The sequence below is a fragment of the Rhopilema esculentum genome, chromosome 13 (genome assembly GCF_057945365.1).
Source record: "Rhopilema esculentum isolate cy_ngs chromosome 13, ASM5794536v1, whole genome shotgun sequence".
NCBI lineage: Eukaryota > Metazoa > Cnidaria > Scyphozoa > Rhizostomeae > Rhizostomatidae > Rhopilema > Rhopilema esculentum.
In genome coordinates, this window is record NC_142827.1 from 4,944,159 (window position 1) to 4,962,415 (window position 18,257).

General features: G+C 35.2%; 1 protein-coding gene and 1 non-coding gene across 2 annotated transcripts; one reads left to right on the forward strand and one right to left on the reverse strand.

Moving 5' to 3' along the window:
- Positions 1-1,521: 1,521 nt before the first annotated feature.
- On the reverse strand, positions 1,522-18,214 carry LOC135691844 (U3 small nucleolar RNA-associated protein 6 homolog). The gene is made up of 24 exons (XM_089112005.1): positions 17,999-18,214; positions 17,423-17,507; positions 16,757-16,798; positions 16,234-16,305; positions 15,838-15,858; positions 15,473-15,520; positions 13,188-13,251; positions 12,586-12,646; positions 11,982-12,039; positions 11,747-11,779; positions 11,195-11,242; positions 9,973-10,057; positions 8,984-9,068; positions 8,288-8,391; positions 7,848-7,919; positions 7,015-7,094; positions 6,679-6,756; positions 5,977-6,100; positions 5,002-5,060; positions 4,227-4,304; positions 3,714-3,820; positions 2,870-2,936; positions 2,435-2,507; positions 1,522-1,923 (listed from the first exon to the last, which is right to left on the reverse strand). The coding sequence occupies exons 1-24, from the start codon at positions 18,088-18,090 to the stop codon at positions 1,754-1,756; spliced, it is 1,806 nt and encodes a 601-aa protein (XP_088968131.1). The 5' UTR covers positions 18,091-18,214; the 3' UTR covers positions 1,522-1,753.
- Trnap-agg (transfer RNA proline (anticodon AGG)) lies at positions 10,519-10,590 on the forward strand. The gene has a single exon. It is a non-coding gene; the product is annotated as a tRNA-Pro (tRNA).
- Positions 18,215-18,257: the final 43 nt, after the last annotated feature.

Below are 18,257 nucleotides of genomic sequence, written 5' to 3' on the forward strand. Positions count from 1 at the left end.
TAATAATGTTTGTAAATACCTTCAACTGATGAAATTGCCTTCTAATATTCACTAATACGATTGAAACCAAGAAAAGTGGACATCTTCTTCTGCCAAAATGCCCGTTTATATTCGAGTTTTGCCTTTGGTTCTAGTAGCCTTTTTGAGCTGCCTTTCCATTCACAAGGTCTCTTTACTCAAATTTTATTGTAACAGTGCTTAACGATGGGATGGAAGGGAGGATAACAATACCTTTGTCATGCCTGTCCTGCCTTTGTCATGGACCTTAATTTGTCAACAAAAAATCTGTTCGTGCTGACGTACACAGAATTGGGGGGTGGTGCAGAATGAGCCTCTTTTGGACTAATTGTAGATTCAATGTGTCTATACTGAAAAAGCGAGACTGCAGACAGGTGAACTAATTGCGAATACGTGAAAAAGCTCTGAATTACCAAACCTTTCTCCGGCTTTCATTTCAATTTGTTTCCTTATAATTAATTAGCTACCTTCTCGGTGTTTCCGGTGTAATATGCGTTTTGGTACCCTATGCAAAAGTGTAACATTGTAAAACGCAATGTGTTTCAAATCATGTAATTTCATCGTAGTGCGATATTATGACACGTTATAAATAACAAATTGAACACAATGCTTTTTTGAGTTTAAAATTTCACATTTTTCAATCAAAAAAACTTTGGAGTCGCCATTAATGTTTTACTTTTTTGTATAAACTTAACAAGGGAAATCACAGCACTGCTTCTTGTTAGTACCCCCTGTTAGAAATAATTTGATTGTTCTTTACGTTCTGAACAATATAAACAAGAACATTTGTGTTCCAAGACCGGTTCGCATGCTAAATTCAACCATTCGTTTCGGTTCCCTGTTTTTTAAAAGCTTGGGTACGTTTTTGTATAAGAAAAATAGCCATGCGTTTGTGTACCGGGACCATTTTGCATGCTAAATTCCACCATTCGTTTTGGTACCCTATTATTTAAGTGCTTTGGTACGTTTTTGTATAACAAAATTGCCATGCGTTTGTGTGCCCGGACCGTTTTGCATGCTAAATTTTACCATTCGTTTTGGTACTCTATTGTTTAAGTGCTTGGGTACGATTTTGCATAACCAAAATTGCCATGCGTTTGAGCACCCGGACCGAAATGCATAAGGTTACCGAAACGCATATGACACCGGCTACCAGTGACCATGCAACTCATAAATATTGTCAATCATGATGGTTAACAATAGACTCAACCAACTGACCCTGCAACGAACTGATTTATCTTGGGGGCATCATTATGATCATAACAATGAAAATCCTTTTCCCTGCAGAGCTTTGTGGGAGGGGGCGATCGAGACCCAAAATCTGCACCAATTAGGCAACACAAAATCAACTGAAGATGTAAAGAAGCAGAAAGTTGTGAAAACTGTTAGTCTTTGCAACCTCAACTGTCATCTTGACATGCAGTTTATTCCTCTTCTTGTTCAACACTTATTCCTGTCCAACCAATAATCTTTATATGCAGTTTAATTTTTTTCAAACAAGTATTAACATTGCAAGTAAGGCTTTCTCATTAAAGATTCCAGATACCCAAACAAACTTTCACAATACCAGCCAAAATAATTAATACAATACAAAAATCAGTCCCCTATCGAAATACTTAAATCTCGTCGTTTGAGAAGGTTCGTAATTCCCTGCATATACACAAGATATGCACTTCATATTGAGTTCACAGATGAAAAGATATTTAAGGTTTAAGAAGCTTCAGGACCGTCACTTTCAGCCCATGGAAGCAGAAGAGGTGGTTTTCAACAATGTGTACTTATCAATAAATTCTCCAACCAAATGGCTTTCCAGCATTTTCAAAGCTCTCCAATAAATGCTTCCAACGGTATCAATAGCTGTTTCTTCTTGCTCTAGCTCGAATGAAATGTATTCCAACCAACAGTCTGCAATTCATTAAAAGATAAGTTCTAGAAAAAATTTAACTGGAGCAACTCAAACTTAAATACCCCCCAAACGTCTGAGAAAACGAGTCATTTTCCCAAAGATTTCCTTTCTGGTAGACGGTTAAGATTACACAGAAAAATGTTTGGTAATTAATTCAATAAAATGAAAACTGCAATAAGGCATAATACATAACTTATGAAGCAGAGCAACAAATGTCAGAACGATGCATAGATCGAAAAATTATGGCTCAAAGTTGGTGTAATGAATTTGCTAGCATCGAAAAGAAAAGAAGAAAACAAAGAAGTACCGACATGAATGATAACAAACATTTTAAAACACAATAAAGCATTTAAAAATGTCAGGTGAAAACGCAAAGTATGTTTTAAATGTTTGCTTTTTCAAAACAGCCATTTTAAAAACAAAGAAGACTGCAATTTTCTTACTGAGAAAACTAAAGTTAAGCAAAATCAAGCAAAGTCAAGCCAAACACAAACCGAATAGATGACTCACCGATTGACATTGTGCCAAAGGAGTCAATCGCCAACTCATGCAGTTTTCGAATCCGTGACAAGCTTTTCGTTTCCTGGCGAAAAATATCAAATGTCCAATGAAATCATCAAAGATTGACTAAAACAACAAAGCTAAAAATTCAAAAGATAAGGAGACATGCAGAAAGCAACGAAATACAATCTTTTTGGTGAGTCTTTTAAAAGATCTAAGATTGTCAATATGTTTTCTTTACATATACTTTTCATATCTCGTAAAATTTAAGCAAAGTTGCTCAAAGTCCCTAGTAATACAATACTACAATGTACCTCTCCTAACATAGTAACATAGCATTTGGCAGAATATACCCATTTGTACAATTGCTGCATACCCGGAGAACATTTAGCAAACAAAAACCCGGGTAATCTAGAAGAAAAACAACAATGTCAGGAAACATACTTGGCTATTCTCTAAGCTGAGTGCAAGTTGCAGTACATCCAGTGTTAAAGGACAAGTGTCTTTTAACCTGCAAAATGATAAAAATTCACGATCAATTTCAATCTTCTGTTTTATGGTGTTGGGTACACCATCAACAGTGCATATTTAAATAAAAAGGGTAATCCCCTTTCTATGCAACTGATGAACATGTGTTACAGATTTCAAGTGATGTGCATGCTCTTTAATGGCACGGTAGTCTGGTGATGTTGCTGGTAGCCTGGTGATGTCGCTGGTAGCCTGGTGATGTCGCTGGTAGCCTGGTGATGTCGCTGGTAGCCTGGTGATGTCGCTGGTAGCGATTGACCAAGAAACGAGTAACAAAAAAAGATAAAAAGAACCAGCAAACACGAAATAAACTAAACGAAGCAAATCGCCTTGTAACACAGATAGATTTAGGAGAGAATTTGGTGGAATCCTAAAAACATATCTAGCTTGCTAGTGAAAAAAAATCAACATGAAGAAAATACGAACAAAAAATACACTTTCAGATTGATTGTGCAATATTGAAATTTTTCATGACTTAAAATACTTTGATTTCAGTAATGAGTAGTTTGTGGGGTTTAATGTTTTCAAAAATTTATTTGAAATGTTTTTGACATGACAAGATCTTGAAATGAAACTGTTTTCAATGTAATTTTTAACTTTTGGTAATGTCACAGGGCAGTCATGGTAGATTGCACTCGGTATCGTCCTTGTAATACTGTTAGGTTTTTTTGTACGTAGAGTTACTAATAAACTTGTATTATAAATTTTAAAGATGTAAAGAAAAATGGAACTTCGACATGATAAAAGACTTAAAACTGGCCTTTTGAATAATTTTCTAAACTCCTTGATTCCCTGTCTCTCATATGCCCACTCCAAATACTTCTGCCTACCCAATTCAGCAACTTGTTTCCTGGCACTGAGCGACTTCTAGAAGGATTTAAACAATTTCATTCAGATCATTTGTTCAGCTAGTTGGGAAGATAAGAAGCAAGAAAGATGCGCATAGTTTATCGAATATAAACACAAACGATGGTCTAATCTCCATCAAGATAGCACGCAATTCTTCACATCGATGCAGCAACAAATGTATAGTTTGTAGTCGAACAAAAAAGATTCTGCGTGCAAAACAAAGGACAAAACAAATAATTCTGTAGTGTTTTGCATAGCCTTTTGAGATCCTCTCGCTACCTCAGATACAGCAATTTCTTGCCCTCCAGGTGACAATTGACATTCTAAATTATCTAAAATAGCATCTGCATTCTATGGCATTTGAATATAAGAAATGAAGAAAACAGCAACTATGAGAACGTAAGCTAATTAAAAATCTCCATACCTCAAATACCTTAACAGCATTCTTAGCATCTCTTTCAGTACATGTATTCATCCAAAGCTCCCATATTGCCAAAGAACCCTGACAAAATGAAATATGTATAGTTTAGTAGAATTTAGTTTATTAGGGTAAAAAGTGCTACAAGGATTCAACGGATGTTGTAAACTCTGTAGGCTTAAAACACATAGAAAACCTAACTCGTGAGATAAAATTGGCATTAATACTATAAGTGTATAGAACAAAACAACCAAGTGACAAGCCCCGAGGACAAGTGCCGCAGCGATTTATCAAAAACCTGTAAACACATTAGTTGACGGGAAAAGGACTGGGCACCAAATTATTCCCAGGACTCAATCGATTCAACAAGAAATTTGCAAGACATGAACAGAATTGCCTCAATACAAAGTTTAATTTGAGAAATATCTACCCATATATTCAGAACTTTAATGATTCTTTTTAATAAATACCCATGGTCACAGGTCAAAGTTTCATTCTCACTGTCTTAACAGAGGTGTAAATCTTTCTGCCACTTCAATGGGCCTTTATCTTAAGTGACAAGAAAAAAATCAAACCCTGATTGAAATTTAACATCAATAGCTGTTTCAAATTAACTTAGATCAAATGTCTGTCACCTGACCAATGTATAGGTTTGAAATAATTTAATAAATGATACACTCTGGCTACATATTATAAGAGAAACCAGAAGAGGTTATATTTTAGGAGCTTCCATACAGCAGCATTGGGGATGTAACAACGAAACAGATAATGCTAAACTCACTTTTTCATCCATCTTCTTAATACACTTTTCAAATTCTTCGCATAGTGTTTCCCAATTATCTAAAGATATTATGAACAGTTGTCAAAAAATGCACGGATCTTGGTATGCATTTTTGAAAGCAAGCTAGTAGAGCAACAAGAGGAGGTGGCGAGTGGGGGAAAGTGCCTCTTTATCGGAGCCAGCGAGGCAGCCATATGCCCGCGAAGTCGGCTAATTCCGACCTTCGAGATTTATCTTCTAAATTTTGAGGAACTTTGCGCTAAATAACTGCCAAATACAAACACGCATTGTGAAAAGATACACGCAACCAAACCAGAAAGGGGGAGTATTTGGGGGATTCTAGGAGCCGTTTAACACAAAACTTTTTAAAAATTCTTTGTAGGGCACCTGGCGGTGTAGTAAAGAATAAAAGAAGCCAACAATTGGTCCCCTAATATAAGCCTCCCTAGAGAATTTCTGAAGAATATTTCAGGCAGTTGCCCTCTCGCTCTTTAACCGCATTTCACACCATTCTTGAAGTTTTAATGCTGCGAAAAGGGTCCTGCTATAAAGAATGGTAGTAAGTTCTTAACCAGTATCTTGAAACTAAAATGTTGAAAAGATTGAACATCTCGAACGATATCAAATGATAATTTTATAGATACAAGAATGCTAATTTGTACCATGGCGTCATAGAAATTGAAGGGATGGAATGGCAGGGGATGAAAATGGTGTTTAGTTGCTCTCTTGAAAACAATCAGGATTTTAAGTTTACTTTATGTTTCTCTAAACTTGTCGACACAATTCGGCTAAAACATTATTTCATAAAATACGGATGAAAATTTGGTAAAAACTTTGATATACGTAATCCTTGCCCGTATCAATGGAAATTAATTAATGGAAAATGTAAGATATAAAGCCTTTGCGTTAGGCTGAACTTAGCAAGCCAAACTAAACTTAGCAAGGCATTAAGACAGAAAGTAACACATATTATACCTGTTATCTGTGAGATTACTGAAAGATATCTTTCACAAAGACTCGGCGTTGACCAAGCATCAACTGCCTTGGAAAGGACTTCTACAACTCCTTCTGCATCGTCAAGGTTAAGCAGCAGCTCACTCTGCAATCGTTAGAACCTTACGTCATACAGAGAAAACTTTGCTAGTGAAAAAGAACTTTTCACAGATACAGGCACTCATTTTATAGAGGGTATAAAGGATGCGACAAGAGGCATTTTGCAGCCCTCGGGCTACCCTGGGTTCCAGAGGGTCGAGACGCAGAGTACCCTCGGGCAGGAACGGGCGGAGTTTTCCCCATAACATTAGAATTAGATTCAGTAATGAAAGTTCTGTGTATCATTTTTTTAGCTGAGTATGTCACATTCCATAGTAAACTCAATTAATTTCTGCCGCTATTTTACATCCAATAACACTGAGACAACAATTGTCTAATTTGCGTAACCTCCCGTCGTAAAACCAATCCAATTCACGAAAACCCAGTTGCTTTGCACTAGTCTGCAACTGCTCGACGAAACAAGCATATATGATGTTACATCAATAATACGAAACGCGCCAAAACAGTAAAACCATTCATTCATCGTGATTTACTAATACAACACCCCCCCCCCCCCCACGCTAACCACATAAATAATACAAACAAAGATAAAGAAATAAAAGCACCTATGGCAAGATAACGTACCCAGGCCATGAACATCTCTTCCGTAACCAACCCAGACTTGTCTGCCTCACTGAGGATTTCCAAAACTATTCTAATTCTCTAAAAATAATATTTAAAAGGATTTACACCAGCTTAGTGGAATAAGCAATCTTTTTACATAGCGAATATAGGAAATTAGGAAATAGCAACTTTATATTTTGGCACATTTCGTTCTAGAAATTGTAATTTTTCAACAGAAGTTAACAGGAAATGATTAGAGATCGTCTATGTTAACTTTTGTCTATCAGCTCAAGTGGTACGATGACGTTTCGCTAAATAACAGTTCACGAATGAAAGTTTTTGCATTTTCTGCCTTACCCGGGCTATCTGCTCTCCAGTAACACCTTCCAATTTCATGAGCTCTAGAAACGCTTTTAGGTAGGCTTCGTACATACTTCCTGGTGTGGAGAGAAGCACAATTTTTCAATAACTTAGGTCTTCCTTTGGTTATCAGATAATGCTTGAAAACTGTATGCAACAACCAATATAGAAATAAAATACTTCTGAAACATAAACTTCTGAAGTGACGTCTAACTAGCAATACTGATCAATAGCTCTCTTTCAGAATATTGCAAAATTCTCTCTCTCGCCCTCTCGTTTCTCAGGGCGAACACAACTAAGACACATGCTGTTTTGATATGTTCCACGAGATACATGGGACAATACTGACTATCCGGTTTCTTATTTGAGTTATAATAACAAATCTATGCGAGCTACTTCCCGCCACCCCAGTGACCTACGCCAGGGAGTGGGAGACTTTACGTGACGACATTCTCCTAGAGCTCTTTTAGTAACTAAACTACGACTTATGCTATCAGATATATTACGCGATTCCATTTTTTCCTTAAAAAACATATTGACCTCGGCCTATGACATATGCACGTTCTTTAACATTAACGTAATGTTTTGGCGAGAGGCTGACTCGTGGCCTAGCAATTATCATCGGCTACCCTGCAGCACGTGCTACACGTAAGGGGATTTCTACAATACTGATTAGAAACTAAACTTCACAACACACAAGCTTCAGTGTGCCTAGGACATAGCAGAATCACAGGGCGCACAATCTAGTCGCCGAGCTTCACCATGCTTATACGAAGTCACAGTCGACAAAAATGTTTGCTGTTTTAATTCTTGAAATTTAATGAACTCGCCTGTATTAAATTTCTTCAGTGCATCAGCAAAAAGCCCACAACAGCTGTCTTCTGCTTTCTTCCAGTCTTCATCTAGAGGTAAAGAATAAGTGGCACAACAATATTCTAATCAGGGAGCGGCTAGTCCTTCATTCAGTGTTATTATTCTAATAGCAACTATTGCGAAGATTTCATATAACAATTTTCAGGAAAGTTACTTTTTTACCGTATATGATCGTGTTACTTTGCTTTTAAATGGCCTGAGATCAATAATCCATGACGCTAATAGAAACTACTTTACGACAAAGAGAAACAACTGGTGGACATTGAAAATGTTTCCTTAATCAATCAGTGGCCCATTTAGTGGAATAGCCTCCGTCCTTTAACTTTGTCACGATTTATCGAATTCGAAGTGCGTTGAAAAAAATTCTTTCGAGGGTCAAAATTTCCGAAAAACTCACCCGAGACATCTGAAGGAGCAGTAGTTTTGGCTTGAAGATCGTCAAGAGGTCTCCTCGCTATTGTGCTATTGGCAATCTCATTGTCTCCAAAATCTTTCTCTAAACTATGGAAAACATAGGACTGGGTTGACTTCAGCAGAAAATAGATACAGCCTTTATGACATATTTCCTCTAAGTAAGAACGCTTTGCTGGAAAAGCAAAACTAAACCAAGTGTCTTTATGTTATCAAACTTTATCTTTAAGAATTACTAAAATCGTTCAACTTCTATTCAAATGGATACTTCACGAGTTACCGCAAAAACTGAAAATTCAAAACTAGTACTGAACGAGTAACTTTTCTACCTTTCGAACTACGGTAATCTCCCGATAACCCGAACCTCTAAGAGACCAATGAATTGGCGTATTTGAAAGTATTTCGCAAGGGGGATGCAGTATCAGTTCGACTCAACGAATATTCGAGTTATCCGCAGTTTACTCTATTAAAGACTCAAAAAGGGCACAGCGAGATATTACGCGTTGGATCACATGAGGCAGTATTTTCCCAGAATTCGTACATTTCCGGGTGGCGAAACATATATGCATGTATTTTATTTATACCCCTGCGATCAATAGCGCGAAATTGGATAAAAATAGATCAAACGATTCCTTAAAAAAGCAAACTGGTTTAAGCAAGCCAAACATAAGACACGATTCACCTTTCATAGATTTGATCTTGGTTTTCCTTTGTATCCGGGAACAAACGGTAAATGGAAAGAAATTCCACACGAAAATCGACGTCGTCTAAAAAAGAAAACTCAAGGGATATAGCCTAAAATGTATAAAGTCATAAAATGGTATAAAGAAGACCAATAATAATTTCTACTTACAATACTGATTTCATTATTGTTAGATTTTCTAATGAATTAATACTGTCCTACAGGACTACACTGTTATGCAATATAGAACAGTTCCCTGACGATTCAATTGAGTGTTAAACTTAGAGTCGTAACTTAGAACCGTCCGGTCCCAAAACCCAAAGCGTAATACTGACAAATGACGAAAACAAAATAAAATAAATAATTGTTGGAATCATTTTCATACAGGTAAGGAGATATTGAAACATTTTAATAAGCCAAAGTTGAGAATAATCAAGTAATTATGTTAAAAATTAGCCCGAGAAGAGCTATGAAGCTTTTATCCGAATGAAAAAACTCAGCAAAGCTGTAAAAGCTTTTAATAATATTTGATTGATACGCTTTAATTGTAAAAAAAAAGAAAAAGCACAACAACAAACAATTCGCCAAAAGTATAGACATCAATAATGTCCAAAGGAAAGCCGGGAATTTATATCCAGGAAGAAAGACATGTTTGATGGTTTTATTTTTTCTTATTAGCCTCCATTCAAAGCTGTTAGTTTCCATACAAGAATTGCATTAAACATAATTTCAACCTCTTGTGTCAAATTTTATTTTCTATGTTACAACGGTAACGTGAAATCAGCTCCTTTTATGCATCTTAGATTTAAAACTTTTGAGTTTTACAAAAACATGAATATCAAAATTAGTGAAGAGCTTAGATAATTGCCAATAAATCACAAATTGAGTGAGATTATAAACAGCGGAGACAAAGTTGAGAATTTGTGAATCAAGTTAATACACATTGGATATGCAGACTGGATGGTGGTAAAATAAAGAATTGTAATTACTTGGAAATTCATTTATGGCATTTTTGTACACAATGCTTGCAATTTTGTTGGCAAGAAACTGCTCTGGGATCTCTCCTTTCTCAACCTAAAAAGATATTTCTACATTAAACTTTGTATTAGAAACAAAAAAGAAACGCAGAAATGCCTCGTATAAAGGCATAGTTATTGTCCGCTGTGAGGAAGATTTCGTTGTCTGGAGTTTACAAAAACGAAAGAAACTTTGGGTTTGTTATATGTCAATTGTTAGGCAGGGATATGTTCTTGGGAGGTGTCCATCAAAGTGATTGAACCGAGCTAGAATTTTCAACATCCTTAGCGTTTCTACTGTATCCGAAAAATCATCCAAAGAAATCATTCCATTCATGAAACCTGTCATGTGATCTCTACATCTCCTGTGCGCATGCCTCAATTAATTAGGCCATTCTATTGAATGCATGTCTCAGAGAAGAGCCAAAGGCTGGTAATCTTTTGAACTTTCAGAAGCATGCACGGGTACCAGAAACTTGACCAAAATAATAGCAATTGTGAACAAAATTCATAAATATCGGCCTGTTGGTCTAGTGGTATGATTCTCGCTTAGGGTGCGAGAGGTCCCGGGTTCAACTCCCGGACAGGCCCTGTTTTGTCCATTTTGACACGCAGTGACTAATGCAAAGTTCGATAATTGCCGACGCAATAACGATTATGTAATAAAACAAAGTGATGTTTGTTAAAATCATTTTGATAAATCATTGGCATGTCTTGCCAGTGTAACAAAACAAAAGCAGTTCAAGCAAAGAAAAAAACAGAAAGCTTATAAATTACCCGCGCCTTCAAAAGCAACTCGTTCTTATTCAAAAGAAGCGTTCATACGAGGATGTTAACATCTTAGAGAATAGGACACTTTTGGGAGAATATGATTTGATGAAATGATTTGTAAAAGTTATGGCGCACTTTGAAAAACTGAGTCGGTTTTCGCATCTCAACTTCAACTACGAGAACAAATAAAACATGACTGTTCTTTTACGGTTGCAGCTTTGCTGGTGGGAACGTGAAGTTTAATCACATACATTCATTTTTTATAAGAAACCAAGATGAACGTTGAATACTCAAGTTTCTTAAAGCTAATTTCAATGCTCAATGTTTCTTAGCAGTTTCTAAATGGTGGCGTCATTGCTAATAACAAAAACTTTTTCATAAAAATCTTCGACTGTATTATATGATCATAAAGGAATTCAGTTACCTGGTCTCCCTCGGTGGTCAAGCTCAAGAACTCCTTCCTTTTCTTGATCTAAAATTAAATAAATACTCTCGATTCAATGATTTGGAAAAAAATATTGAGCCAATCTAAAAACAAAATGATGCATAAGACGTTTATTTATTAATCAATTCATTCAGTCATTTCTTCATTCATACATTCATTGGTTTATTCATTCATTTTTTATATCATTCATTCATTCATTCATTCATTCATTAATTCATTAATTCATTCATTCATTCATTCATTCATTCATTCATTCATTCATTCATTCATTCATTCATTCATTCATTCATTCATTCATTCATTCATTAATCCATTGATTCAATCATGCATTCATTCAACCATTCATTTATTCAATCATGCATTCATTCGATCATTCACTTATTCATTTATTCATCCGTTAAATAGAAATGCTAATTTTTAGATTGCAAAACTCTGTTTGAAACCAACAAATAAAACCAAACAGTTCTACCGGAAAATGAAACCGAAGCACAAATAATGCGTACATGAAGAGAAAGATGAACAAAAAATTACCTTGTCAACATGAAGCAGCTCCAATCGAAAATACTGAAAAAATACACAGCAATATAGTATTTTGCAAGAAATAATATCTACAAATCTATTCAATTCTCGAGTATAAATCACAGTTGAATCCCATCAAGTGGTACCACGGACAGCTCAAGTTTTAACTCGTGTTTTACTCTAGTGCGCTTTCAGATAGCACAAATCTCAACAGGAAGAAAATAAAAAGGACTCATTATGTTTTTACCTCCAACCAAAGGATTTTAGATTCCGGGTTTAGACGTAGAGCCTTCTGCATTAATGCTCTAAAACATATGGGAGCAACATGTTTTCAGACAAAGTAATTGCAAAGTAAGGTTAAGAAAAAAGTGAGAATATCGACAATATTAAGAGCAAAGTTGTTCATGTTTCATACTTTAATCAAAGGATACATCCCACGCTTATAAGGATATGACTTTAGATGAAATTAGCCGTATGCAAATTTCAGTATTATTCAAGTTGAATTCGCATATCAAGTCTGTTTCTTGCATAACATTTTTGTATCGGACATTAATTAGAAATTGGCTGAAATCTGCTAAAATTGGCAGAAATTTTATTAGGACTTAGTGGCAGTATGTGGACCTTAGTTACAACAGAGAAAAATGTTCATTGCTTTGATAAACCATAGATTTTCAGGAATGTAGCCTTGTATTGTAACCCTGTCTTTATTCAAAGTAAGCTTGATCTTTCCACACTCGTTTCCAAATCCCTTCTTTCTCTCACTTTGCTATAGGTTCCTGAACCATTCCTTAACAATACCAATTTGAAAAACATGAAAGGCAATACAAGAAAGCAATGCATCAAAACGTCACCTTGCATTGTCTATATTTGCATTTTCTTCAAATTCCCATTTCGCTGACATTATCCAAACGCCTAGAAAATTAATGACTTTAGCAGATAACATTTCCTTGGCCAGTGCATTCGTACTTTTTGGCTTGCAGACAATACGAGGCAGTATAGCGATGCTGTTTGATTTTGCTCGAGCATTGTGGCTGCAAATCATGGTAAACACAAAAAGGTGTGAAAAAGAAGGCAATTAAATATTCCATTGGAAATCCATCAAATTTATAATTTTCGGTAACTCAATAACACCATGTCCATTTCTTCAGTTAAAGCAAATAATTTGCATGCGAAGACCTTTCGTCCGTCTGACTGCCACAAACTTTTTTGACAAAACATATCCAAGAACAAAGTAAACTTCAATTACAGGTGTTATGCTCACTATCTCGTGCATTTGAAGTTCTTTCGATTAACGAAAAAGTTTAAGGGAAAACTACAATTGTCTTAAAAGTGCCTGAAAAGTACGGGAACTTAACCTGAAAGAATTTCTGTTGATATAGAATTATGAAATGCATGGACACAGGGCATTTAACGACATAAAACATGGGTACCAGAACCCGTCACTTTCACATACTTGGGTTTTGACCATGAATCTGCGTAAGCCTGCCAAGTGCTCGTCCAGTAGATCTTTTACTTGCCTATTAATGATGAACAAAGAATACTCAAACTGGGGTTATCGTGTTCTACAATACGTTTATAAATTTGTGATTCCATTCACCCAGCAAAGGGGCGGATCTAGAGCAAATTTGAAGGTGGGGGCGCTGAAAGATTTTCATAAATTGGTGGCGAGAGTACGCTGTATACAACAATTTCCGACCCTAATTACTGACGGCATCTTCTCAAAACTTCTTTCTTAATAGGTAGATAAAATTCTGGCTGAACAGTTCAGTTTCAGTTTATAATTGTAAAAGTTCGCTACATACAAACATTTTCAAATAAGCTGGTTAGGTGTAAATAAATACAAATACAAACAATAACAAGGATGTAAGGAAAAAACTAGTAGAATTGCATGCAGGGAATTTCTTAAGGAGGTGCCTTCTCAGTAGATAAACTAATCGAGGAGAGAGCACCCCTTTTTCAAGAATCGCTGCTGCGCCATGGTGCCTCTAACTCTACTAGAGTACTCTGCAAAAGAGGCTGACGTCAATATAATTTCGCGCTAAAGCATATAAAATGAAATGAGGGCCCAGAAAATTTGCCGCTTTTGGTTTAACTTTCAATTGGAGTATGGCTGTTTACTTAGACAGTACTCTACGTCATTATTGCAAAAGGTAAGATGGATAGTTCAGATGAAGGCGGCCACTCTGTTTCGCGGCAGAAAAGTTTTGCAACTATGACATTCTCAAGACAGCCGGAAAATGGATCTGGGATATTTACAACATCAACTGAGAACCAAAGGTCCTAGGCGCGAAAGACAAATATCTTATCATAATTATGCTCCATAGTTCTATTGGCTTTGATTAAGACATGAAGATTGGACAGCTTTTAAGCGCAAGAAATTGAACAATGTTTGAATGAAGGCAGGAATTAAAGAACTTAACTTTATGAATAGCCTTTGTTATCTTGGTGAGGGTGACTTTTCTAGCAAAACATGATCCATTTTTGGTATAAACAAGTATACTTTGAGGTAATCCTTGAAGTAGATTAACCTATAGGTCTCAGAATCTTCTTCACCTGATTCTCATTCTTCAAAAGGGGTGCAAAATTTCCAAAAAAGGGCGCCAGACTTGCTTCAACTTGGTGAGGGAGGGGAAACTGCCCCTAGTTGCCCCCCTTAAATCTGCCACTGACTCGGCATGGTTCAACTTCAAAAGGTATTATGATGATGGAATAAAAAAACATGCTGGATATACCAACTGGAGGAGCTAATGGAATCTCTATTTAAACATTACCAAAATTAAAATTAAGAAAAACAGCTTGGAATTATGTCTTGTACTGTGGGCAAAGATTAAAATGCATAATCATTTGCATTTTAGGCCCTTGAAGGAAAAATTTTTCACTTGGATTTTCAGCAATAGCTTTGAGTTATTTTGTCGCTTTAAAGAGGCAAAATAGTATTAATTTTGTGTAGTTAAACAAAAGTTCAATGGAAATCACAAAATTTTTAATTTAAACAAGAAATCATGTCACCTTTATCATTAAAATATTGTCGATTATTACTCAGGAATTTGAAAGATGCCAATGAGGCATGTGAATCAAATTTATTCTATCTACTGCAAATATGAACAGTTCTAGATAATAACTGCATTTCGTAAAATGCAGGGTCGTTTGTGAGTTTTGCTTTTGGTTTTGAAAGATGCTATCTTTTTATTAACTTGATTTAAAGAATAAACTCACAGAGCACCCACTTCATTTGCAAAGTTCTAGCACGTTTAAAACTTGTTGAAATAAAGATATAGCATGCATGCTTGAAATTCAACTGATAGCCTAAAGATTGTTTATGGCCAACAAAAGTTTTGAAACTGGCATGTTAAGTTTTGAAATGATAACAGCAGACAATGCTCATTCATAAGAAATAATGAACAAAGTACTCTTTGTATATGTTATAAGATTATCTATCTGTGCCCAACATTTTTGCTAAAGGTTAAGCATTGATATAGTAGGCTTTGGTACCAAGCTTGTAGACTTCATCATTGTCAAAATCTAATTTTGATAAAGTAGGATTTTGACATGTCATCAAAGCTTAAAGTAGGAAAGCATCAAAGCTTTGGTTCCATTCAAATATGGATTGCAACAGTTGCTCTCAACCTCAATATACTTTAAATCTTAGACAAATACAAAAAGTAATTGCAACAGTTTTCCCTTACTTCTCTAGTGGATTTAACAAGGCTGTGTGAATAATTATATGTATAAACTTACTGTCTTGTTGCAAAAATCAATGTACTGCATCCAAAGTCTCAAATCGTTCTGCAAAAAATAAGAAATAAATTTATCAACTCTTCTAAATCTGGCTATAAATGTAGTCATGTTTTGATGATCATATAAGATTCCCACTCGGCTGAAAACTGGTTGAATTCAAATAAGATATATCTCTACAGACAAAATAATACCACAAAAAGATTGAAACATAAAGAGTTACTGAGAAATAAGAAGGAATATTCTCCTGTGCTATGGTAGGCAAAGTGATTCCAATGAGTTGTAGGTAGCATGGTATGAAAATTGAATTTTGCAGTTACAGCTTGAACAATAAAAAAATGATCTTAAATGAAAAGTCAACAACATACCCCAAACTTTTTCAAGGCTTTCTGCAAAAAAATGATGTCTCATAAAACTAACATCAAAATAAAAAATAAACTCTGACAGTCAACTATGTAGCAAACATAATTTCTGGAGAAAAAATTATCGGGTAAGGGAAACAAGGGACACCGTTAACTTTTTGGCCAACTAAAGGCACTTTCTGTCATTGATAAATCAAATCATTCAATATTAGAAGTAGATGAGAAGAAATTAAGAATTAGTCTTACATTGTCAATTGAATATGTAACAACAGGTCTTTTGTATAGTCCAACCAATTGGAATTTAAATGGCTAATAAGTGGGGGGGGAGAGGTATAATGTTTTAAATGCTTACACATCATATAAAATTATGTGTAAAAACAATGATAATCTTGTTCTACTTGCCTGGAAGACATGATGCATTCTTTTGTTTATTCCAATTTCAGCAGTGGTATGTTTTGGTTTCAGTCCCATTCTCTAGATGCCATAAAAAAGATGTTAAATCTAGTTTGTTAACAGACATTTGAAAAGGGTCTCCTGTTACACAGAAACTAGCTACAATCATTACTAAAACTTGTGGAACACTTGTGATGTTTTCATATTTAAACATTTGTATGCTTCTATCCCTCCCTCCCCCCTTCAAACAATGTTATCATATAGCAAAGCTACAAAATGTCTTTGAGACAAACCTTTTCTTAATGGTTTAAAGTTCTGCTTTGTAATTAACATTGTTTAAGGGGGAATAGGTTAGTCTAAACAAGACACTGAAAAAATGAAAAAAAGCAGAATTTTTTTGCAGGCATTGTAGCTTGTAAATGAATACTTTAAAAGAGTGTGCTTATCATAGAATGAATGCTATGTGACTAATACAAAATGATGACTTACTAAAAATAATAAAGGTAAAGTAAAACAGGCTGTAAAAAGTTACCTGCATTCTCTTTCTTCTAAGACTATCAACATTCAGCTCATACTGCAATAGGAAAAACTCAAAAGGATCACACAGGTAAGGATGCTATGGAAGGGGGTCCAGAGGGGGTGCAAAACACTTCTTGTTAAAACTAAAAGGAAAAATTACACAAATTTCTCACTTTGCAATGTGAACATTCCTAGTGTTACATCAATCAGCAAGTACTATCTGTCTTGTTGAGAGAATGCAATGTGTTCATCTGTTTGAAATGCTCATTATGATAGATAAATAGAACTTGGTGCAAAAGAAAACTTATTTCAAATGTTCCAAGCAGTTTTGCATTCCACCTTGGCATAATTTTCTAACTAGATTCCAAATTAAATCCTAGTTTAGTCTAATGAAACTCTCCATGCTTGCAAAATACACCCAGCAAAGGACCTTATTAGGCATGTGTTCAACTACTCTTTGAAAAGGGCCATCCTCTGATAACCATCCTGATGTTGACCTTTTTCATATGTAAAATAAACTTGATCAATCAAAACTTCTTTTCAATAGTTTCAGAATTAATTTTTATGTCAAAAATAGGCTTTCCAACTTTTTAATTACAAAATTAGGTGGGTGAGTATGTTGTTGTAACTAGGAAAGAACAAAAAATCTTCATTCTAAAACAACATAATCAATACATACTTCAAGATATTTAAGAAAATCTTTCTTTTCAACTACTCTTCGTTGCAACTTGTACTCCAGCTCAGTCCTTTTCTTGACAATTGTTCTGAGAAAAAAGAAACAATTCAGTGCATACAAGAATAAACAAACTTAAACTCAAACTCAAAATCTTTATCAGCAAAAACAAATGTTTATTACAATATACCAAGAATTAAAATACAAAAGTTAGCATTTTCAAAAATTATACTGTATCTTTCTGTAAACGTCCGTCCCAGCAATTAATTGTTCGTTTAATTGCCTTAAGAATAGTTTCTGTTGAATGCGGAAAGACAAAAGAAACCAGTACCATAATAGTCATGATGGTAACAAAAATTTTTAAATTTTGTGAATGACAGCTTGGTCTCATTCTAGATGATTAGATCCAATATCAAACTCTCGAAATATATATTGATAAAATAAAACTAAACAAACCGAAAAGCAGAAAATTCTGTTTTCAGCATTCTTTAACAGTAATTTTCTTTAATGAACCCTAAAAGTCCGCTTCATGAACCCAAAGCGGGAGAAGTTCATAGGCAACCGTACCAAAACAAAACTGACCGTAATTCATTCTTGTCAAATATCCCCTTTGCCTCTAAGTCTTCCAACTCTGGTAGCATGCTTTCCAGGTTCTTGTACACGTACTCAGCCATTTTCTTTGAATTTTAGAAAATATTACAAACATTTACCTTGAAATTTCGTTTAACTGAGATCAAATATATTCCTACCTATCGCCTACACAACAGTTCTATCTTAAGTCCATGTGACTTGTGGGGAAAAGAAAACCATTATAAAGTAGTCTCGATTTCAAAATCATGGT

Coding starts and splice junctions, on each gene's coding strand:
- LOC135691844 (XM_089112005.1), bottom strand. CDS start 18,090: ATGGCTGAGTACGTGTACAAGAACCTGGAAAGCATGCTACCAGAGTTG. Junction 8,392..8,983: donor CAAGATCAAATCTATGAAAG/GTGAATCGTGTC, acceptor TGTTTTCCATAG/TTTAGAGAAAGATTTTGGAG. Junction 6,757..7,014: donor CTGGAGAGCAGATAGCCCGG/GTAAGGCAGAAA, acceptor TATTATTTTTAG/AGAATTAGAATAGTTTTGGA.